At 49.3% G+C, this 24,683-nt stretch overlaps 1 protein-coding gene across 1 annotated transcript in view; it reads right to left on the bottom strand.

Annotated features, from left to right (window-relative positions):
- The window catches only part of DAAM1 (dishevelled associated activator of morphogenesis 1), a 97,820-nt gene that overhangs the window by 47,691 nt on the left and 25,446 nt on the right, over nt 1–24,683 (bottom strand). The window contains 1 exon segment of the mRNA XM_075753322.1: nt 10,827–11,050. Within this exon segment, the coding sequence (XP_075609437.1) occupies nt 10,827–11,009 (183 nt within the window). The 5' untranslated portion in view covers nt 11,010–11,050.

Genomic DNA, 24,683 nt, shown 5'->3' with positions numbered 1-24,683 from the left:
GCAGAAAAACATACTAGGTCCCAGTACATGACAACGTGCAAACACATCCAAAAAAGGTGCAGAAATGCTTCTGAGCCCCACACAGCACATTTCATTGTGCCCCGGCTCTAACATGTTCGGTCATCACATCCCTGCATCACTCAGCAACACCTACCTAATGATATCTTGCAGGATGCCTGGGAGAGGTGTTTAAATAAATACTACGTGGCACCCAGTGAATACGAAAATCCTCATAATCAAACAGTGACTAATGACTGTTATTCTGAGCTATAACAGCAACTTAAGAGTCAGGTCTTCACTAGTTTTATATGCATGGGGATTCCTGCACCCACCTCCAGCCCTTCGCCTACACCCACTGATGGGTATCATCTTGGTACTCCTTGGTCCCAGGCAGGCTGCTCATGAACTGCCCTTCAAACTCCAAAAGATCAACGGAGGACAGGAACGTCGGCCATTTCCCGGTGGCTCACAGACCACCGTACAAACACAGCTCTGACAGAGCCTTTTGCAATTGCACAGCGCAGTCATAATGTGGCAGAGAAGCCGTGCACAACCTCAAACCCAGATGTGCTTTCAATTAATAATCACAAGCTCAATAATTAGGTGATTCTAACTGGCAATTAATTTTATAGACCATTTGCAAGCTATGTACTCCCACTACAGCGTGCGATGTTGGCGGCTGTTGAAGAGTGAGAAAATAACCAGTGGGTCAATGTCCATCACCCCTCGCTTCGGCCTCACCTTTCACAGCTCTGCCTGTTCCACCTGGCTGCCTCCCATGGCAGGTTCTGCCAACTTTGCTATTTTAAATTTTTTTTTTTAATCGGGTCAAAGGCACATAAAATAACAGCCTCATTTTGCTACCAAAAGGAAGTTTCTGCCCAGAGTGTTTTTACTGGAAAGAGATACGCTACTCTTAAATATTTATCCCATACAGTTAAACTATTCACCTTTAGATCAGGAAACATGTTTCCACATTAAATTTTCATTTGAATAGGATTTTAAAAAAAACCTCATAGGGAAGATTTGATTCTGAGCGCGTATTTGCTATTTCTAGGAGGTAAAATACTTCCGTGCAGCTTGTTTTGCTGTTGGCTCTCCGCTCAAGCCAAGCAAACCTCCCTCTCTCTCTGAGCACGGCACGAGCTCCAGTGAAGGTGATCCCACACTGTTCTCCTAAAACTACCTTAGAAACATGTGGCTCAGCTCAGCATGCTGTGAGCACGATCCCATGGGCTAAACAAGTTTTTATTAAGGACTCTATATCTTTCCCTCGGAGGACACACAGCGGCGCTCAGGGGGAGATGTTCCCATGGTCCACACCTCCTCGTGCTGGTAACTGGGTGGTATGAGGAGCCCAGGCCATTGGAGGTCTTCTGGTCCAACCCCCTGATCAAGCAGGGCTAGGACCATGTCCAGATGGCTCCCGAATATCTCCAAGGAGACTCTACCACTTTTCTGGTTTGCAGGCACCATAATCTCCAATCACCTCCTGAAGGCAAAGCCAGACCAAGCAGAAAAGCAAGGCACTGCCGCTGGAAGAATTGTTTGACCCTCCCAGCAGAGAGGGCATCAAGTCCAGCCCTGGACTCACAGCATGGTCCTCACTGCAAGATCCTGTCCCTGCCACTTCACCCATGCCACGGTGGATGTGGCATATATAATGAGTGTCTTCCATGGGCTGAGAGCCACGGGCTTTAATGAGGGTAACAGCAGGATTTACAGCAGGGTGCTGTAAATCTCTCAACTTCAGAAACAACCTCCAGGATGGGCTCTCAGAGCTGGGTGAGCCCGAGCGCTGCCCATCCACAGCCACAACACCCCAGCATGACCATCATGGGTTCTTCCCCTACATCCCACGGGTCCCACGGGACACCAAACATTCTGCAAGAAGTAGCTGGGGAGTAGAGATTGAGTAAGGGACAATTCTGCACCCCCAAAATATCTTCAGAGGTCGTAGGAAAAAAAGATGAAAACTTTTTAAATCTAATGCACCCTTCTGGCTGATAAATTATGTAACTGTAATATATGGAGGAGAAGGGGGAAAATAAGGAGGTCATGCATTGCCATAATTGAAGTAAAAATTAATTATAATTTGCTGGCTTGTTCTGGGTTTATAAATACATACATATGTGTGCATATATATACACACACACATACAGAAAGACATCACCAGATCAATAAATGACCAACATAATAAAGAGCAAGTGAATTTACTCCTGGTGGAGGGATGCACAGAGTTTAGAAACTTCTGTAAGTGAGACTACAGCATGTAAAGGCAAGATCTCCTGTATCCTCAAATAAAGCATGAAAGATCTGAGATTGCTCAAAAAAAAAAAAAAAAAGAAAGAAAAAGAAAAAAATAGAAAGAAAGAAAAAAGCGGGAACTTTTTGGCAACATTTGGCATTAACTGGTACAGCAAGGGAATTAAAAAAAAAAAAAAAGGCCTGTTGAAGTCTACATTAGCTTCCTTTCTCAGGGGTCATATCGTTTTTTCACTCTCTTCCAGGCATTCTTCTCCAAGTTCATCAATTTGATTTATCCCAGAACGCTGCAGTGTCAAGGGAAATGGCAATCAGCATTCTTCCCCCCGTACCTCATCTAATCTTCCGCTGCACAAAGGCTCTGCCCGCACGGGCAGCTGCCTACCCGCGACCGCCAGCCCCGACTGCGCGATAAACCTCCACCTCAGAATCGATCTTATTTAGCTCGTTATTTTCTTTTTAAGCTGTTTTCCTAAAAAAAAAGCCCCAGACTTACTAATCCGTGGCTGTTACAGTGCAAACAACAACCGCCTTGAAAGGCATCCTGCAGCGCAGGAGGAGCTCCTCTACCTGCAACATTTATTTAGGCGGTTAAAATTCTTGGCCTATACAGATTTATCTTAGTTGTGGTTTTGGGGTTTTTTTATAGGAAGGTAGTGAATGAAGTCCTTTATTTTTAGTATTAGTAATAAAACAACCTCCTCCCTAGCACACATCTTTTCAGCCATAGGACCGTGAGAACCTACAAACAACCCCCGAGACAAACCGACCCCAGCCAATATTATCGCTGTATATTTTTAATTTAGTCACGACAACCTGCAGCTAGAATCAGAGCACATGAACAAAAATCAACTATTCATATTTCTTAATGAATAAGTATAACAGATAGAAGATTTTTATTAATTTTGCCTTTATCGTGTAATGATTTTTTTAAATAAAGGAAATTGCCCACAGCAAGGGAATTAACAGCAGCAACAAGGAATAATGCGTAAGCACTTCGAAGTGCTTACACCTAGTCGACCTCTTCTGAATTTTTAGTCCCAAACTGGAAGAGGAAAGACCCCAATCCACCCTGCTCTTCAGCTTTCAGTTATTGACCTGAACGCATTGGACAGATGTAAATAAAATATGTATTCCTTTCTTCTTCTGCAGGAAAGATTATGGCCATCAACAGCTGATTGAGCTCCTCGACAAATTCCAACTGCAGCTGGTTCACGTTCCCATCAGTTCTAACACCTAACTGAGGCAGACAGCATGTACGGCTTTACCATTATTTAATTCAATTCATTATTTTAATAGGCTAAAAGTTTTAAAGGTATTCATATTCCAATACTAATGTATTTTAAAAGACAAGTATCTACTTCTCAATCTTTTTTGTTGTAATATATATTTAAAACCACATATTTTTTTTTATTTATTGAGCTCTGCCTTCTGTGACCTTTTCACCAACATCATCTGGAAAACCTTTCTCCCATTTTAATTAAACACAGGGTACTTTTACAGCCTGAGTTATTGATCTACACAGTTTTACCCTGAAGAGCATGCCCTGCAGGTGGATTACCAGTGTGCTTCTTCCACACAATTATACATAAACCCTGAAAATAAAAAAATAAGATGTATTGGCCCATTAATTACTACTATGATTGCTAAAATTGATTAAATTCAAGTCAACCACAGCTGAGCATGACTGTCCTCTGGTGGGTGCACCTTGTACCATAATAAAGCACAGCTGGCAAATGAATAAGAAAAGGCTTCGGATGTGGATTTCCCACCTATTTATGGATCCAAAGAAGCAACTCCCTTTTCAATCAATTTTTAGATACCATCTCCACGGCTGGCATCCCTGAGAGCTACTGAAGTTGGAAGTCAAGCCAATGGGTCCCTGCCCAATAGTGATGCTCACTTAGGAAAGCTGTGCATGGTTGGTCTGGAGCTAAACTACTTCAAGGTTTCCCCACATAACACCCTGGGAAGAGCTTCAAAAAGGGGCTGGATGGGAATTAGTAGCTGCAAAGCCCCACACCAACTCAGTCCTGAAAGCTTCCTAAGATTATCACTGCACACGGGACCTGAAGGATGCAGCCGAGGGAAGCAAGGAGCCAGCTACAGCCTGATGCTGATGGGCAACGTAAGATGGAAACAGGCTCCCTGCATACCTGTGGCTTGGGTGGGACAAGTGGTCCTTATTTCTCCACAACCCTGGCTGTTGTCACACCTGGCATCCTAAGGTGATTTTTAAGAACTTGAGCAGATGCAAAGCAGAGAGTCACCATGCGAGGAGTCCATTTCTGACCGAGGTTTGACATCCAGCAAGATGTCTAGCACAAGCAGGCACCAGATGGGCTTATAGATGTTAGGTGTCATTGAGGAAGGGAAGCTGATCCCCATAAATAACAGCATTGATTTAAACACTGGAGTTTATGGGAATTAAGAATGCTGGGCACTCAGGCAGGATGCTGCCTGTGGGGCTGCAGAAAACCTTGGCTCCCAAAAGCCAACCTCAGCAATGCTTGCACGCCAAGATACTACAGCAGTACAAACAGCTTTCAGTCGCATCTGCAAAAGGATACAAGGCAGGCACAGGCTATTCCCAGCAGGAACACTTCCTGCTGAAGTCAGTGATAAAGCACAACCCACGTGCTCCTCGATCCTGCCTGTAACTCCAGCAACACCACCCAACCACCAAGCAATCAGGAAGGAGAACATCACCGCTGGAGCAGATGCCCCATCCAAGGCCAGTTACCCTCCGTGGTGACCTGTGCCAGAAACACTTGGAGCCAGCACAAGTCAAGCCCCTAAATGTCCCAGCTAAGGTCACCGACGCATTACCGAATGAGCTGGCCAGGCATCTTCCAGGGATATGGCCTCCTCTTTTATGAAGTGAAAAGTGGAAAGCACTTAGCAGGTAGACCATATAATTTTTCCACTTTGGTTGTACTTCTGGAAACAAAGAGGTTTCTTATTTGTTCTCTGCCTTCAGCTGGGGTTCACGTTGTGTTATAACATGGCCCCATCATAAAATTACGGGTTGGGAACAGCATGGGTTTTGGGGAAGCCCCCACACTGGTTTGTAGCTGTAACAGATATTGCAATTACGCGAACGCTTCAGCTGAAATAGAGCATTCCTCGGTGGATCACTTCATTCAGGTCTGTGGAACAACTGTAGGCAGAAAATCCTTATTTTCACACCGAGTAGGTGTGCGACTTCTTTATCAGATGCTTACCTATCAAAACATACATTTAAGAGATTATCTGTGAGGGTGTAACGCCACAAGGTGATGAAAACAAGCGCTGTGAGCGACAGGCTGGGACGGGAACATGGCAGGTCCAGGTTGTTCGCATCTAACGAGCAGAACCTGGGCAACCTCATAAAAGTGTCCACATGGTTCCCTGCAGAGTGAATTTAAAAGCAGGTATTACCAATTCACTTGGTTTTCTTCCTCAAAGGTGATTAATAAGCTCAAGGAAGCTTGGTCTTGGGAGATGGTGGTGGGACAGGGTCAGGAGCCCCGTGCTGAGTGTCTGCCCCTGGACAGACTCTGCAGAAAAGGGTGTTTTGCCTAAGACACAAGGACTATTGCAATCCTATTTTCTTCTGGGTACAAAGTGCATGCTTTTCTTTGCAGATATAGGGGAAAATGGCTTTGGCCACCATTCAGTGGTTCCCAAAATCCTGAAGTCCTTAATGCTGCAAAGACTAGGCAGCAGCAAACGACAGCTGACCTGCAAGCATGAAATGCAAAGCCAAGCTTTGCAGCTGATCCCTCAGCTGTTACTTAAAAGCCGTGTTGTTTTGCAAGGCCCAAAACCTCATACTTTCTCCTTATTGGATTAGAAACCGGGGGAAAAGCACATTACTTAAGTTCCTAAGTAAAACTGGATATCCCTAGCAATGAGTTCCCAACCTAGTGGTGCTGTTAACACGTAAAAGCACTCACACTAACTGCACCGCTGCCTCCTCCTCACACTGGGGTTGTCCTCCGCTCCCCGTCCGAGCAGCATATGAAATAGGAATCATCCCGGCATGCCAAGAGGGCGGGAAGGCACAGCTCTGCAGCACTGTTATGCACGGAGCATCTTACCCCAGCATCCCACGCTGCGAGCCACAGACCAATCGCCCACCATGAAGCATTTCGAAGGCGACGCAGAATTAATCTCTGTGATGGGGGATGCTATCTCCTAACAGATATCATCCAAAGAGTGGCTCTGAAGAAATGCTGTAGTTGCACCAAGTACAGCAAAAATAAATGCTGTGATAAATCGTGTAAGCTGCCAGAAACCTTTTTTTGTTCCCAAGGCTCCCATTTTTCCACTACTTCATAAAGCAGCAGGGAGGGATGGAGCAGCCTTCCACATCGCAGGAGGGGAAGACATAAAGACCAGCACTTCAGAGACTGTGTGTGAATATCTCCCCTCCAGCAGATCCCAGTGAAGGCAGTCACTAACACTGCACAAGGGTCTGCACCCGTCCTGAGCCCGGGGGACTGGGGACACTGCACAGCCACCAGCCACCCACCTCCAGCATCACCTCCCCAGGTCTCTAAGACCTGCTGACTGCTGGAGTCTGGGTGGAAGGACCCCGGGACGGTTACCTGCTCTGGTTTCATAGGCTAAAAATGGGCTGTTGCACATCACAGGTGGGTTTCAGGGCTAGACAGAGGCTGCTCTAATTTCTTCTGCATTGCTAAAGACAAGTCAGAGGTGAAAAGTGTGAAGATCCCCATTGGCACCAGTAACTGGAATTTCCTCAAAGCCCAGGTATTTGGGAGGACAAGCGTTGAAAGGTGGCTGGGGCAGCATCTCTGACCCCATCCCTCCGCTGGCGGGGATGCAGGCTGGGAGCGAGGTGCGGAACCAGGGAGAGGCAGCACCTCGTGCTCCAGGGGTGTGCAAAGCCGTGCTAGATCTAGCAGCTCCTCAGAGCACCCAGGCGGTCTGAGGAGTCGCGGGAACATCGTTCTCATACTGCTGGGATGGAGACGCTGCTGCGACCTGCCTGACCGGGCAGAGAGCCAGTGAGGGGTCCTGGGTTGTGCCGGGGCTCCCGCTGCCCTCCCCGGAGCAAGCATTCAATCCCCCCTTCCTCCACTCCCCCACCCGGCGCATGTCCCGCGGGGCCGATGCACACCACCACACACAGAGCGTTTCGTTTCAAACCTCAGAGTGACAAGGAGTGTTAAGCAGATATAAAGGACATCAGTCATTTACCCATCTGGTGGAAAGTCTACTTGCTGGCAGAAAATAGAGAGGATTGTTATGGCAAGATCTACCATATGGCACCATTATGGGGAGCTTTATAAGTGCTTTCTCTTAGCGTGCAAGCAAGATTTCAGCCTTTGAAGAAATGCTGTATTGTTAGCCTGGATACGCAGGAGCCTCTTGAAAGAAGCCGTGGCAGATGGCACAGCTTTGTTCTCTTGGTTCGCAGGCAGCTTGTGCAGCCCCAGATATTCCCCCTCGCCGGGGCTGAGCAGCCCCACAGCACAGCGATCCTCCTGATGTGTCCTACCGGAGGACCAATGGCTCTGGAAACTCCTTAAATCCGATGGATGTTGCCTGGTGGGTACCACAGCGCCGCACGAGCCCCAGGAAGCAAATACCGCTGGCCCGAGCCGGTGGGATGCACCAGTGTCGATGCAAGGAGAGCTGCACGAAATTGCAAAGCCTTGTCCCAGCCAAGGGAGCTGCAAATTAGTAAATCTTGCTGAAATACCCTGCTTTTGTCTGCGCCTCCCTGCCAGCACCTGCTCCTCCCTGGGTGGCTGAGCCTGGCCGGAGCCCCGACAGGAGACCGGACAAAGAAAAACCTTTCAGCCGGGGCCGGTGCCCACTTGAGCGACATCCCAACAATACCCCAATGAAAACCCATTCAGCCCAAGTAGGGGGGAAGGAAGGGAAAGGGAAAAGGTCCCTCCGGGAGAAAGCAGTGATCAGTCATTGACCACAGCAACAACATCTGCATCTGTCCTGCGCCAGGGAAAAGCCGTCGCCTGCTCCGTACCGCTGGCTGGGACAGGGCACATCGTCCCTGCAGCCCGGGATGGAAATCAGGCATTTCTTACAGCCTAATTGCTCCTGTTTGTCCCCAGGTGAAAAAACCCAATCATCCCCTGTTTCCCTGTTGTTCCTCCTGAGAAACACTTGCACAGCCACAGAATAAACCCCTAACTATTCAACTATTGAACTATTCTACTTAAAATCGGAAGAGTCCATATAACACGTAGCAGGCCATGAAACACACACCAGGAGAGCAGATCGAGCCTTTAGCTGACCCTGGAGCTAGCTGCTCCAAGTCCCTCTGCAGCTCAGGCCCTCGTCCTCTGCTGCTGGTGCAGGACAGTCACCGATTTCTCACGCTATGGATGTTTCCTGACTCAGATGAACAGACACACTTAAAAACACCTGAAGGCCAGCGAATATTTAGTGAGATGGCTCCAAAAAGGAAGAGTTTTTGCCCTTTGATGTACACAGCAGGCTGGGATCTGTGCAGCAGGGACCCTGCTGGGTTGTTGGTCTCTGTGGGAGGATTGCCCACCCCAGTGACCAAACCCACTGCTGCAACATCCCAAAGATACCGCCTGTCTCAAGCCTGAAATCTTCCATCCCTGCCACTCTGAGTCCCTAATAGGAACAAATGGGGCAGAAAAGTCACTGTTAAGCTGCAAGAGAAGAGTTGGCTGAGGACCAACCCAAGCTGGCAGATCCCCTCCAGCCTCTCTGACTTCCCTCAACCCAATCGACCAAGATGACCGAAGTCTTTGGAGGGGGCCCTGGTCCCACCGAGTGGGCACAAGCCATCCCGCCCTGGACGGTCAAGCGTGACGGGCCGAGTGGCATCGGGCTCCTGCAGGCGTAAAAATCAGCCCAGTGCCTCTGAGTGCTTTCTCTGTCTCTCTTCCAAATGTTACACAGTGGGTTTATACAGAAACAGTGGGACACTTTCCAAACCATTTAACTAATGCTGAAATTTAATACCCGACACCAACAGGTTACTGAGAGCAAGAAGGAGCTGTTGTAATGGAGGGGGGGAATTGCATCTTCACTTCCCCCGAAAGGGAATCTGCCCTCTCGCACCCACGGGGCACAACTCGGCTTCCCCCTCCCTCCCGCCCAGCACTGGCTCGGGTCGAGATGTGCCTGATTGGTTTTTTGGGGAGCCAGGGGGTTGCAGCTGCTTGCATGGGGGCATGGTGGGCACCCACTGTCCCCCCTCCCTATATGACTTCAGTCCTGGGGAGCCAGCACAGCTCCTGCTGCCGGCGTGCCCTGGAGCAGCATCTGCCTCCGAGCCTTATTCTCACTCTTGGCTGGGGGAAAAACCCCAAAATCTCAGCAGCACGGAGCAAGGGACAGAGAGCAGAAGGGCCACACCACGGAATGTCCCAGGCCTGGCTGGTCCCTGCGAGCGCCGCTGGGCTCCCACCTCGCTGCACGCACAGCAGTCTGCTGCGGCACAGCCCCTGCATGAAGCACCCGGCTGAATTTGGGGGAGATGATTTGAAAATCCTGGGCTGAGGAAAGCACTGCAGGCATGCAGGTTTGATGGGGCTTCAGTGCATGAGCATCTGCAGATGCTTCCCTCAGCCTGGCTGGCGATGCCGTACTGCAGTGCAACAAGCCCTTACATGGTGGGAGTTTTCCATGGGAAAGAATTTCCCCAGGAAAATCTGATTTGGCCAAGTTATCAGTGGAGAAAAACATGGAACAGAAGCGTTTGCTCCACCTGAACAAACCAAATCTGACTGGCAGCGTTTTGCTTCTTTGCAGGAAGAGGTCCTGCTGCAGGGACGTCTCATCCCCACCGTGCTGTGCTGGGTGTCCCAGTCTGCCGTCTCATCCCACCCATGGTGAAGGACGTCTGGGCAAAACTGGCTCTAGTAATACAACCTGGAGCTCTCCTCCACCAAGTGGCCTGGCTCACCAAAACCATGCTGCCTGGCATCTAATGGGGCATGATATACCATGAGGTGTGACCAATCAGCATCATGACTCCCAGCTCCCTCTATGCATCAAAGCACGATAGAGAAACCCCATTTCACTGCTGAATCAACTCAAAGTGGAGCAGTCTGGGTCCATCCAACAAACCACATCAAAATGTTTTCGCTTAGAGGAAATTAAAGCTGGTTTCGGCTATCAATTTTTTTTTGATCCATGTTTTTCAGAGTTGTGGTACCGAGGGATAAAGAAACAATATCCTGATTCTCCAAATCTCAATTCAGCCCACACCCAAGGAAGCAGAGTGCCCAGCAAGCAAAGTCACTTTGCACCTACAGGGGACAACCTGCTTTACCAGTTCGGACACCCCTCCATCAACCCGGAGGTGCACAAAGCCAGACCAGCCTCCAAATCCTGCTGTAAGAAATCAAGGCTTTCTAACGAGAAAAAGAAACCACGCCAAACTGGCAGGACAGCAGTGAGGAGCAGAGCTCAAGGTTCAGAGCAGAACTGCTCCCAACAGCAGCCCCTGATGCTCCCTTCACACCAAAGCTTGCCTGAAAACTCAAAACTAAGCCTAGGGAGACCAGAAAGAGGGGGAAAAAAATAAAAAACATCCTACTCACCACCAGCTCAGTGAACATGACATCCAGCTCCTCCACTGGCGGCATGGGCAGCGCGGGCTCCATGGTCTGCAGGGCGAAGCTGCTGTCATTGCGCAGCCGGTACGTGATCTCAGGGTGGTCGCTGCTGCGAAAGCAGCAGAAGATGAAGGAGATCCCCCGACCGCTCCTCTTCCTTGGGGCCATGGCCAAAATCCTCTGCGTCCCTCCCTCCTGGGCACTAGATCCTGAGGGGAAGAGAAGAGAGGAGGCTCGAGCAGCTGCCCCGCAGTGCTGCGCTCCCATCCCGCCGAGGGGAGGAGGAACCAAAGCCACCCACACGCTCGGCACGGAGGGGAAGAGCGGAGACGGTTTACGTGCCAAATAGTTCTGCTCAGATTTGACATTTACAGTCCTGGCAACCTTGACGACCACGTGAATTAAAAAGATGCATTTGCTTGCCTTGCACTGAAGCTGGCAGCGGGATGTGCCGCCATCCCCATGGGGAGAAGGGTCCTGGACCCCCACCACTGCTTCAAAACCTCAGAGCAAATCCCCACCGACTTCCCCGTGCGGTGGCAGCCAGGCCAGCCCCCCGTCTCAGTCTGGCCAGGGGTATGGCAAATTTGGGAGGCTGCTGCCAGGAACAGCTGGATGTGCTCGGGGCCACCAGGTACGTGGTCCCCAGCACGGGTGACTCAGTGCTTGAAGACCTCATGTGGCTCAGGATGCCCCAAGCCACAGACAGCAGCAGAGCTGAATAAATATCCTATATTCTCCCCCCAGCTCTTAAACGTGTCCCTAAACATCCATCGGCAACCGCCGGCTGGGCGGCTCTTTTTCATGGAAAGTTTTACTTGGCTTTAATTAGATAAACCCTACTTGAAATTCCAGTAAATATTTACAAGACACGATTTCAGCTGATAAAAATCACACGGTGCCGGTAGCTCAGACTTTCCTACACAGTGCTTACGTCGGGCATCGTTCGCGCCGGCAGTCACTTGGGTTTTGCTGATTTCTAAAACTCAGATCGGGAGCAAAGCTCAGGGCAGGAGACACGTGTCTTGCCCGACCGATAATGGCAAGGACTAGGCAAATACTGCCCCAAAATTGGAACTGTTGGGTCAATGATACAAGAGGAGGGCCACCTACGAGGAATGAGGATGGCAAAGAAACACCCTATTGAGAAAAATCAACCAGCAAAGTAGAGAATTTTTAAAAAGCCTAAACATTTGTCTTACAAAACCACACACCCACACGTTTTATCTCTGTGAAACAAGATGCCGAGACGTTAAGAGACAGGACAAACAGCCAAGGTTAATGCAGAAGGTTTGAAATATGGATGACTCAGATTTATTAACAAAGCTACGAACAGACTTGGGAATAAAGGTCAGCATTTGGAGAGAAGCGTCTGATCTCCCTGGAGCTGGCCATTCCCCTCTAACTATGGATTTATATACCCAGATAAACAGCTTCTGTGCCCCCAGAGAGACAGCACCGGAGACAGGTTGGGGGCAGACCCAGGGTCGGACTCTGCACCCCCGCTTGCATGGCAAGCACCATCCTCTCAAAATAGGGACCTTGCAGAAATTTCAGGCTCTACTCACATTACTTTAACGGAGGATCCAACCATTGAAATGATCTTCGATGGCATGTTTTTAGCACATGGTGTAATCATATGCTGAACCATGAACATTGGGAAACAGTTATTGGGTCTTCATGCAGGATAATCCCAGGCTGTGCAACTGCTCTGCTCCCAGTCTGGAGGGTCCCCCCCCTTTCTCGAAGAGCCCCAAATCTCATTTCACATTTAGCATCTTGTATGTAGAAAAATGCAGCCACTGGAGGAATTTCAGCTGCCATGAAATCTCTCTCATCGCAGCTCCCCAGCAGCCAGCACCGCAGCAAATCCATTAGCAGCCTGCTGGCATCCCTTCGGTGTTAGGAGGGGTTTGGGACCTGCTGGGGAGTTTCGGTCCTAAAGGAGGGAGGGAAACAAAAAACCAAAGGTACACAGACCTCCGTCCCCTCCAACACGAGGGAAAATGTTGCCAGTTTGGGTTTTGAAGAGCCACGAGGAGCAGGGTGTGGAGGGAGATGCTGGTGGCGGACCAAGTGCCTGGTGCAGGAGCTCAGTCCTGACCTGCACATCCTCAGCTGTGCAAAGTTTGGTCACTTGGTCATGCCAAGACCATGGGTACCGCCACGCTGTGTCCAGAGCAGGGCCTGATCCTGCTCCTGCAGCCTGTCCCGAGCAAACAGACCCATTCTCCCCTTCCACGGGGTGTTTGTCATCCCCTTTTCAACACCACGTCAACCTCGTTCTTGAAACCTGCTGCTATGTACAAGCTCTGACTTGGGCTTGCAAAAATGTACGGAAAGCTTTTATCAGAACAACACCTGCTCTTCAGAGATGCATGCTCCCGACAATGTTTTACGAGGAGTTTGAATGACAGACCAAAAGGCAAGATTTTATTTTGGGTTTTAAAGCAGACAGTCATGTACCAACCAAGACAAGGTATTTTTGAGCTGCTTCCAGCTCAAAAGCTGCTTCCAATAGCTTTGGAGCTATTGAGGTTCCTCATTTTCATTTATAAACAATTAAAAAAACAAACCACCTTACAATGCAGGCTGAGTGGGCTGTAGGTTATTAGCAACCAAGGCTAAAAAGGGTTAGACAGAGAACGTGTTAGCTACCAGGCAAATAGCATTAAACCTTTAGAAGGCTGATGAATATTCACTGACGTGATGGATCAAAGTCAAAACACAGCTCCCTGGCAGGTCGTGAGGAGCTGCAGACAGCGCAGATTGCATCATCGGAACAAAGTCCAGCTATGCAGCCTTCTCCTTCTCTGCAAATCCTACAGAAATCTATTATTCACGGAGAAGAACTGACAGCCCCTGGCAACCTGGCGGCTTGCGTTAAGGAGAGCAGAAGGGACCAGTTCCACACAGCACCACACGCTAAGCGTCCTGCTCCCACCTCCCATTTATACCTTTGAGTGTTAATTAGATCAATAAATTTAAGGCAGATTGCGATCTAATGGTGCCTTCTGGCCTTCGCTATTGAGCAGGCCAGAATAAATTAAGTTTAATTGCCCCTGTACGTACAGAGCCAGGGAAGATAGGGTGGGAAGGGTCATTGAGGGAACTTCTAGCCAAACCCCAAATCCCAAGGCAGGACTGATGGGGCTGAATCATTCCCAAACACTTTTTGCTTTCACAGAAACAAGGGTGGAAATGTGTGTGTGATGGGCTCAGCCTGGAAGCCCAGGGAGAGGAGGACATGGAGGAGGAGGAGGAGAAGGAGCTTAGCCCACGTGTGCCACCAGGCCCAGCCAGGGTCTCTGCACAGGACAGAGGCCTCAGGCTGCAGCTCAGCAATGCACAGAGAGACGAGTTTTGTTGGTTTTCCCAGCCCTAAAAAAAAGGATCAAGACAACATTGCCCTGAGCAGTACTTAAATGAAATCAGTCATTAGGAGAAAATTGGACCCCGGTGTCGCTTCCGCCCTTGCTTTAAGGAAATGAGAGCAGCAATTACTGCTTGCATATTCAACAGCCTCCTCGGCAAGCTAAATTAGCCCGCATGGAGCAGCGTGCCGCCAAAGCCTGTCTGTGACCGATGCCCCAACAAGCTGGTTTAAAGCCAGCACCGGTATCGCAGCGTTGCGGTCTGTAGCCTAAAAATACCCAGCAAGGGTACAAACGCATGTAAAGGAGCGTGCACGCTCCTCTTCACACCCGCCTCCAAACCCGCCCAGAACCTAGGAGCTAAATCCTCAAATATGAATATCAGCGTGTTGTTTGTCTGGCTCCTCTCCTGTCCCCTCCCAAAAGAAGGATGCAAGATCCCGAGCATGCTCTTTCTAAACAGGGAGCTTTATTTCAGCACATTGCACAAGGGGAAGAATATTTTTGTGCAAGTGCAGTAATGCTCACTGACCATCTCTGCCGAGCCCTGACCGATTTCGGCATCTTGGGCCACACCAAACTTTTCATCCTCCCACCCCAGCCTGGGATGCTCCCGACCGATGGAAATTTTCTGACTCTCTTCCATGACTGCAAAGTGACTTCCTTGGCTGGCAGCGGCTGGGAGGTGCGTGGCCTTGGTGGACAGTTTTACAAGACACCATCACCCTCGCCAAGTGCTATTGCCAGGTGTCCTGCACCACTTTTTACAGCACGTAGAAGGCAGAAATTTGGCATCCCGCACATTGCACCCTGTTTGTCCCATCCCACTGTTGAGTAATGGCGCACCCTCCCTCGGTGCTTCTCCCCATGCATGTAACACCCAGCGCCGCACCAAGGCGCACATCAAGCCCGCTAATTACTTTGCATCATTTTTTTTAAACAAAGAATTCTAGATGATTTTCCTCCAACGATACGTCGCATCTAGACCTCCACAGCACTAAAAGCTAGATGCTCTCACAGCATTTTTCAGACCAGCTGTACATTTGAGGCATCCCCTGAGAAACAGCAAAGCCTTCCCTGGACATGTTTTGATTTTTCACCTTACGGATCCAAGACAGCCAGCACTCTCCTTGCCTCTGTTTGCTAACCCAGCCTCTTCTCGGGTTTGGTCCTGGTCATGAGCCCTCCGAAACACGCGTATGGTGCTCTGCCCATCTGATCAGGCAGCAGTGTTTGGGCTCTTCCCTGTCCCCAGAGTAAGAGGCGCTGCTCTGTTTCATATTTGCACCAAAGCCAGAGCAAAGAAACCCTTTTTAATGAGGGGGACTCAAGTGCTATTGAATTAAAAATATATATATATAAATTGAAATCAATCCCTTGTGTGGATGATAAGCTAAGAAACAGGATTGCCTTCCCCCAAGCAGGAGCCACCTTCCCTCCAACACAGAAGCCCCGAGGTCCTGAGCCAGTCACCAGCACCTCCAGCATGGACCCTGCACTGCGTGTGGTGCCATTCCTGTTAAAACCAACCAAGATGACCTTTTGGCCACGAGCTCCCACGCACAATTCCAAAACGACCCTTTTTTTGGCATAAAGCTGTTTTCAGGCACAAGGTACACAGGAATGTTTGTGTTTGGTGGAAATTCGTGCGTATGGGCAGAAAGAGAAAAAAAACCCCAAAACACTTGGCTAAAAAGCTTCAAACTGTTTCATGATTGCCTCTTCCCCCTCCATCCATGGCTAAAACAGCAGCCTGTGAAAGGGGATGGGGCAGACCTCAGGACCCCTCCTGCGATGCCTCAGGAAAATCAGCTGCCAGGAGGAGCCTGACTCATCTCTAAATCACAAGAGCCGTAATTCTCAGCGTAAGCAAATCTCAAAGACTTGGGTTTCATGGATTTATAAATAGATCTGCCAAATCCTGAATTACCCCACATCCTCCTCCCCCTTCCCAGAAATCCCGTTATACTCCATGAACTCAACGCAGAGGGTTTTGCATCTCCAAATCTTGCTCAGGCTGCCCGGTACCCAAAGGATGCTGGCCGGAGCTGGCCGCAGTCGCAGGCTCTCAGCTCGCTCCTGGAACGCCCCATCTGCTAGCACCGTCAAAAACCCAGCGCTCGCCTAAAACGTGTCACCTCCTCTTTGTATTCTTTCCTTTTATTGTGGTATTTGTCACAACCTGAAGCGTACATGTGGGCCTGCTCTCTCGCAAGAAGGCATTTTACGCTGCTCCAAGGCAGATGAGCTTTGGGGCCTCGATGGTGAAATTCAGCAAGAAAAATTAACCTAGTTTATTCACTAGAACCAGTAAACACTTATATGGTCACTGGTGAAAAAAAAACAGTCTCACAAATTTGTAACATCCCACAAAAAGTCTTCCTTTTTCCACCTAAACAAAATTTACACCTACTGCAAGCAGCAAAAGTGCTGGGAGAGACTTTTTTGTACACATCTGCATGTGTCGATGATGCTACTCAGGGAAAAGAGGAACACCCTCCATCGCACTGTAAGAGTATCACGGTCCGGCTTGCAAGTCGCCTCTCCAGCACACGAGCGAGCTCCCTGCCAAGGCAAGCACATGCACTGTTGACTCTGCAATCCAGTTTTCGGGAGGAAGAGCGTGGCGGCGCACAGCAGGGTGAGACGGGATCTGTCTTAGTGCTCTCCAGCTGAAATCAATCCTCAGAGCAGTGCCGCTCGGTTTGGCAAGCCAGCAAAAGTCCGGAGCAGCGGATGGTTGCCAGCGTGTTGCAGGACCATGTCTGTCCCAGGGCATGGAGGTAAGCCTGGGTCCAAGGAGAAGATGCTGCAGCATCCATCAGGTGCCCCCGGGATGCCCGCACAGCTCTTCAACCCTTGTGGTTATAGAGACCGGCACAGCTCAGCGCACAGATGAATCTGAACAGGGAAGATGCTGCTGGAGTAACACTTTGTTTAGTTTTTGAGGGTTAAAACTCAAACATTGCTGGAAGTTTCCCAGTCAGCTAGACAGCGAGCAGCACAGTAACACTGAAGGAGGTCACGAGTTCTCCATTAAAAGGGTGAACTTAATCGGTGACGAGCTGAGCGCTGGCGCTAGATCCTCTAAACGGCTACAGACTGCTTCTTACGGGAGCTCCAGCAGATCAGCTCGGGCAAATGCCATTTATTTCAGGAACAAGGGCAACAAGTGTGGAACCACAGACAAGACCCAGTTTGGGAACCTATATTAATATATATAAATGTTTTAATACTCACTAGGGTGCTAACCGACCCAATTCTACAAATGCACGCATGCCATTTTTCCAACAGCCAGGCGGATTTGTGGTCCTTCTTTAGCAAACCAAGAAGCGGGGTGGAGCTGTGATGGGAGGAAGAAATACTTTTCCACTTGCATATTCCTCCCTTAAATGGTCTGAATGATTTGCATCCTGAAACCCAGGCACAACACTTGTCGGAGGTGGGTTAAGCCTGAAAGGACAGGAGACTTCCCAGAAAGGCGGAGGCGGCGGGGGGTTCTCCAGGAAGGATGCTGGAGCATCTCCCTGCCCTTCTCGTGCCCTGGCCCAGCTTCAAAAGGCAGCACAGAAGAATCCATCAGAAAGGAAAGTCGACGCGAAGGGCCGTCCCTCCCGGTGCTCCCCTCACTCTGCTCATTTCATGGCGGCAGCTGCCGGCGCTGCATTGTTGTGGGGCACAGAGGGGCAGAGACCAAGGTCATGCATGGGGAGGGATTAACACCGACCTGCAGCTCTCCTGAAAGCCTGCAGCCTTGCAGAGAAGACCCCCACAAAAGTTGTTCTCTGCCATTTGAACCCAGTCTCTCTCAAGGAGGCTTTGCAGGTGTCTGGCCCTGCAGCACTGCAGACGTCCGGGTTGGGCAATGCCAAACCTTGGTTGGGCAGCCATCAAGACCAGAAACAGCCAAGAGAGGGATGCAAGATCCCCTGGGCAGCTCAGGGGGCTGCTACAGCACCCCCGAGCATCCCAGGGTGAGTACTCTCCTCCATCCTCACCACCCAGCACAAGCCAATATCCAGCCTCACTCCATTTCCATCACTGGTTTTGGTCCCAACTGGAGGAAAATGCTCATACAAAACACCTCAAGGAGGCTGATAATACCGAGCTGTGAAGCCCACTCCAGTGTACCACGTTACATCTAATTAGCCAGGAAGAGCAGCTTCAGTGATGAGAAACCTCCTGACACAACGGGCGTTGGGACCACCTCCCTTGCCCAGCTGCTGGAAGGAGACCTCCCCCCTCACCATTTCCCTCTCCATCCAAAAGGAAGTGGATTTAAGCCGCTTCATTTCCGAGATCACTCCCTGCTCCAACTACTCCCTTTGACGATTCAAAGCTTCTGTCAATAAGAACTCAACAGCCTGGCAAGCAGAGAGAGAGGAGCTGCATTTCCCACTGGAGGAGGATATTTGTTTGCCAATTAGCCTTTTCCTGGAGAACAATAGTTCAATAAAAACCTTCCTTTATTTTAATTCCCCCTTTTTCCTCCCCCCCCAGCCTCAAGCCCTGCTCCTCCAATGAATATTTGGGCTGTGACTTTGATTTATTGTATGCAAAGCCTCACTGCTGAGCTTTCCATTTCACTGCTCCCCATTTGAGCAGTAATCCCCAGGGCGAGACGGGCTCTCTGAGTATAAAACCGAGGGGGAAAGCAGGCAGGTTTTTCCTCTCTTAAAGCCTCTTAATTAATTTGGCTTTGCAAACTGCAGTTTCCAAGTTGCTCAGCAGCAGATGCTTCCAGTCCATCAATACGACGTCTGCCATGGGGCCACCACCACGGCGAGGCAACAAGAGCTACTGCCTGAGTCCCAACAGACTAGTTTTGGGTTGTGTTTGGAGATTTTTAGGATTATCCATACTTAAGGTGAGGCTACTGGAACCACTGGTGTTTATGCAGCTTGCGGTGTGTAGCAAGCTGTTTTTTTTCTCTGTCACAATGGAAGCTGGGTGGAGGCTGCTGTAAGTAGGAGTCCTTCCTAACAGGGACCCTGGTGGGTAGATATCATTAAACCTCAAGATATCATTAAACTTCTAACCCAGAAAGAGCCCAAAGCAAACAAAACACATTTGTCAGATCTCTCAGCTGGCCTACCCATCTGCAATGCTGATTTCTCTTTAAAAATTTGTAAATCCTGATGTTAATCCACAGTGATTTTTCCCCCTAAAGCATGGACCTGGGGTTGAGAATTCCTTGATAAATGTGTCTGATGGAAGAAACGGCCTGCCGGCTGCTTTCCTTCCAGTACAACACTAATACCTTCCCATGCTTCAGCAGATGAACGCTGAAAAACAATATGTGTAAGCTTGCGTCATGCAAAATGCGATCCTGACAGCTTCAACGCGATGCCTGCTCCCACTCGGCCTGGGAAAAAAGCAGTAATTTTTATCACATTACACTAAAAGACTGTTTGCATTTAAACGTAATGAAGAAAAGCAGGCGAGCACAGCAGGCAAGACTAATTGGAAAACTTGGTTATATTTTTTTTTTAATGTAGATGCAGCATGATGTTGCTTATGGCAAAAGCCCCGTTTTGACCAGGATGGAGCTGTACTACCCCATGCCACAGGACAGCGGGACTCAGGTTTCCCTGGAGAGCTGCTCAAACCCAGCACCTGCAATTTGGAGGACCCTGCTTAATGGAGGCACATAATTTTAATTGCGTAACTATCCTGACTCCCACCGATGGCAGGGAGCAAGGAAGGGCTCACTCCGAAGTTGGCCGATCCATCGCTGCCAGGGATGGACCGAAGGAAGGTCCCTCTTCCACGGCAGGAGTATCCAGAGGGGAAACATCCGTCTGGTGGAGATCCAAGGGGATGCATTTAAAAATCAATAGAAGCTATTTTAATGCTTAATCCAGGAAGGTATCAGCATCAGCAGTGTCAATACAAACCAAATTTAAACACACTGAGTACATGCACAGGATTTTTATTTTTTCTTTTGTGCATTGATTTAACCAAATCTGTTTTTCCCCAGAGACTTCGAAGCCCAAACAGGGCATCTGTAGCATCCCTAATGCTTTACGCATCCTGCCTGCCTCCATCTCTATATGCTGCTTAAAAAACAACCCTCTCCACCCCACTGGAGCAAATGTTCCAGTGAGGAAACCTCCCTTGAAGATGCAGTATCACAGCGACAGTGGCTACCTCCCTGCCAGGGCTACATACGGAAGCGGATTTCTCTTTGCAGGTTTTCACGCTGCACCCACCACAAATTGCAATACAGACTTCCCATCCCTATAGATATTTATATAATGATCTGCCTTTTCATTAAAAAAAGAAAAAAATTAATACTAGTCTCGCAATTGCAAAGAACTGCTTGAAAAAGTGACCCAAGGGGATCCTGAGAGGCTCAGACACCCCGAGAGAAGATAACTGTGTTTGAAGTTTTTAATTTAATCTCATCTGCTGCAGGAGGGCAGTCTCGGTGTTCGTATATTTGGGACTAACCACACTCCAGACACACCCAGAAGCACAGATGTACCTTCCCAGCCTCACCGCAGGCCCAACACAGATCAGAAAGCCACAATTTCTGTTTGAGGTACAGCACCGCGCTCTGCCCTCTTCCATCCACCAACTCCCTTCCGCGTGCCCACTGTGATCTCTGCAGAGATGCTCCGTGGTTCAACACCATCACTTCGCTTGCCTTCCAGAGTCTTCAAATGAGTCCTTGATGCTCCTGGCCCTTTCCAAGCTCACAACTCTTTGCAGATGACTTCTTGCTTGGGGTTGGAATCCACCACTCTGGCCAGTAAAGTGAAAGTACTTCTCCATTGACACCAGTCCTGTTTACTCACAACTTGAAGCAATGGAGAACTTCACCTCTTTGAGGGTTCCTGAGTCCTGGTGGTGGTAGGAAGGTGAAGACCTTGCAGAGGTCCTTGCATCTGCTACCTGGGCAAGGCTTCATGGTACCGCTGGTGATCAGCACCTTTGTGACATTCCTTCAAAGCTCACCTCCTTTCTTGGCTTCATGGCAATGTATTTGACTGACATCAGGTCTGCCCAGCTCCCCAGTGAGAAAGTGCATCCCCAACACCACAAAACACATTCCTTTAGGAGCTTTGAAGCCGAAACAGCTCTAGCAGCGGAGGTCGTGAGTGAGCTTCTTGCAGAGGAAGCTCTCCCTTAACCAGCTCACCAGATCTTTCAACATGGCCCAGATAACACCACTGATAACGAAGCTGGGCCCAGCAGGTCTAACCAAGCTTGAAACCCAGTGAGCTGAGCCTTATTCCTCGATTCATATTTCCTCATGCCCACACTACGAGGGTCACAACCCGGCCAAGCACAGGCTTCAAGTGTCACATTAATGAAGCTGCTCCTGAAACAGCTACGCAGAGACCTAACAATAAAAAGGGCAAAGCCAAGCCAGCAGTGATGGTGCTTTCTGGCTCAGGGGCCACAATGACATCAGAGCATCTCTGCTCAGACACCCAAAGGTATCACGGCCGTACGCTTCACCATGAGGTGGAGGTTGCCATGAGAAGGGGCTGGGTAAGGCTGTTTTCTGCATAGCTCTTAGCACAAGCACACCCATCTTAAACCCTCCCTACAATGGAACAAGAACATCCAGAACCTCCAACACCCAGAACCTCCATCTCAAAGCTTTCCCTACAACAGAGAGCCTGGGAGTTTGCTGCCTAGCCACTGCCCTAAACCCTGAAAAACATTGTCCCTCAGTACCTCAGTACTCCAAATTAAAACTGCAGTTAGGATGTCCTAAACACACGCTAATGAAATACCTCAAAGGGAGAGTGACCTTGAGATCATCCGCAATCTCATGACTGTCCACAGGGGAAGGAAATTAAATAGCTTTTGGCTAACGAATCTTCACAGCATTTTCCAGCACAAGACCTGTAACATTGCAGCAAAAGCTTGAACAAGCTGCACACTGGATTCACTCCACTACTGCCAGTGATGCCACAGGAAGAGAAAACACCTTGAAATGACTCCCTCTACAGACAAAAAACTTTCAAAACTCCATTAATGCAGGGTTTTAGACCTGGCAAGAGCTACCCATCCCCATCAACTGCAACACGAGCCGTGAGAGCAGGAGGAGGGGAGAAAAAGCATCTTCCAGGCAATTACAGGCATTTTTCGCCGAGCTGACTGCCTCGTGGGGGGAGCAACCCATGCATCAACAGCAACACTTGAAGCATGCTGGCTCTTTATAAATTCACTTTCAGTAGATTTACCAACACGTCATACGGAGAAGGAATGCGTGCTATGCAAATCCAGCCCCAGACTGCTCCCTGCCTAATCTAGCTTTAGATTCAAATGCTTATTACCATGGCGTCTAATCGGGTAACGCGTAATAGACAGGTTTAGTTTGGGCTCCCAGTACTTCAGCTGTGTTCTCACTAAGGCACTAAATGGAGAAAAAAAAAAAGTAGAAATAAAGAAAAACCACAACACTGCAAAGAATTCAAGCTCTGGTGGAAAGCAGAGAACAAAAACCAGGCGTGGAAAAAAGTATTGACACCTACCAGTAAAAGCCAGGCAGATATGCAAACATTTGGCAGCTCACCAAGAACACAATGAACGTTGAGTCCTGCTTGCACCCCATCGTATCCCTGCAGGGTAGTAGGTGGCTGGTCTTTCGGGGTCTCTCCATTCCTCCCAGGAGACATAAGGTGATGCAAGGTTCTCACACACCCACGTAGGACCCACCTACCAGCAGCTAGCTCCCAGCAGCACCGAGCACAGACAGTCACACCATAACCTCCAGACTACCTTACGGACGCTCTGGGCACCCACATCAAGACCTCCAGAGCCTGGGTAACATGTGCCAAACAGGAGCTCTTTGCTGGTTTGGGGAGGAAGGGGTTCTCTTACTGCATCAGGGTCTGCAGCAGGACACGGGGACCATGGGAACGTAGCTCCCAGAGGTCACCACCTCCCTGTTTGCTGGCACCAGCCCCACAGCAGGACTCATGCCACTACCAAAGTCATCTCTGCCCTTACCTGCACTGGGCAAGGTGATTCATTTCACTTACAAGTTTCTGAAATAGTCGGTCTGTCCAAGCCATATGCCACCCCTGGTACCTCCAGGATACAACCCAGATGCCAACCTTTCACCTCCACCACACAGCTATAACTCAGCCACCGTGCACCAGAAATAACCTTGAGGCAGGGACACAAGGACCCACCACTCAGGCTTGACATGTCATCCTCTCCATCTGCTGGTCCTCTGCTACACTAAGCTTTCCAGCAGCGGAAGATAGTGAGGTTTTCAACACTGTTGTCCAGCTCTGACCTTCAGGATGCCAAATCCCAACAGCTTGTCCTGCTCTACCTCCACAATGCCAAATGGCACGCAGACCTGCAACCAGCTCCAGCAATGGGTCAAGACGTGCAAATGTTGCTACCAGCCTCTAAAGACCCTAGAAGACTGCACCGACCCTGCCATGCTACAGAAACTACACTCGGTGGGGTAAGCAGCACTAGGAATACCAACACTAACAAAGAGGAGATTTCCCCCTGTGAACCTAAGCAATATAAGTCACGTTTATATTAAGGCTGCCGGATGAACTTACATTTATTAGACATCAGAGAATTCATATAGGCGAACATCCCCCCTGCAACACCTACATGTCTGTGCAGTCCTGCAGCGTAGGCTCTCTGGTGTCTTGTAACGCGGTAAATCCAACTAAAGCACTCTTTATGGCTTGGATGTTCATAACATTTATGTGTATTCCCTGGTGTCTAGTACAGAGTTTTCATTGCATCCCTTCCCTTAATAAAAAAAACTCCACAACACTCTTCTAATCTTATGCCTGCTTTGGCAAAACTTGCAGCAGCTCCAACATTTGAGATGAAAATCAATCTGGAAGAGAACCAGCCAATGGACTTGATGAATTGTCAGTGACGGGGGAGGAGGAGCAGATGGACAGACCAAATTTAAGGCTTCCTTTCGTTAGGAAACTAAGCTAAAATCATAGGTTAACTTTCAAAGATGCACGTTATTACTGAGGAAAGTGAGGCAGCTGATATTCTGCCTCTCAGGCACATGTGCTCTATGCTTCATCATTTACTGAATGAATATTCAAATGCTTTGAAAGGAGAAGGAAAACAAACTCAAAGAAACCAGAGATTGCAGCTCACAGTGTTTTCAGAAGCCTGTTCAAAGACCAAGCCAGATTTACCAGCGCCCGCGTTGCTGCCCAGCTACGTGGGCGACTGGCCGGGATCTGCCTCGGGCTCTGCACCTCCCCAGCTCACGGCAGTGCCTGGAGATGGTCTGGGGGACTTTTTTTTCCTCGCTCCTGTAACCGAAATGACAGCAGGGATGCTTAAACAAGGTGGAAAGACCCCCTCTCCCATGCAGCCCAGCCCACAGCATAGAGGAAAGAAACCCTTTGCGAGACTCCCTGCCCGAGGACGTGGATGGAGATGCTAGCGGGGAGTCCTTCCCAGCACCAAAGGAGCCATGCAAATAGCATTTACCTGGCCACGGGGACTG

Source organism: Balearica regulorum, chromosome 5, assembly GCF_011004875.1.
Source record: "Balearica regulorum gibbericeps isolate bBalReg1 chromosome 5, bBalReg1.pri, whole genome shotgun sequence".
Lineage (NCBI taxonomy): Eukaryota > Metazoa > Chordata > Aves > Gruiformes > Gruidae > Balearica > Balearica regulorum.
The sequence above is the reverse complement of the archived record's forward strand: the minus strand, read 5'-3'. Positions and strand labels throughout refer to the sequence as shown.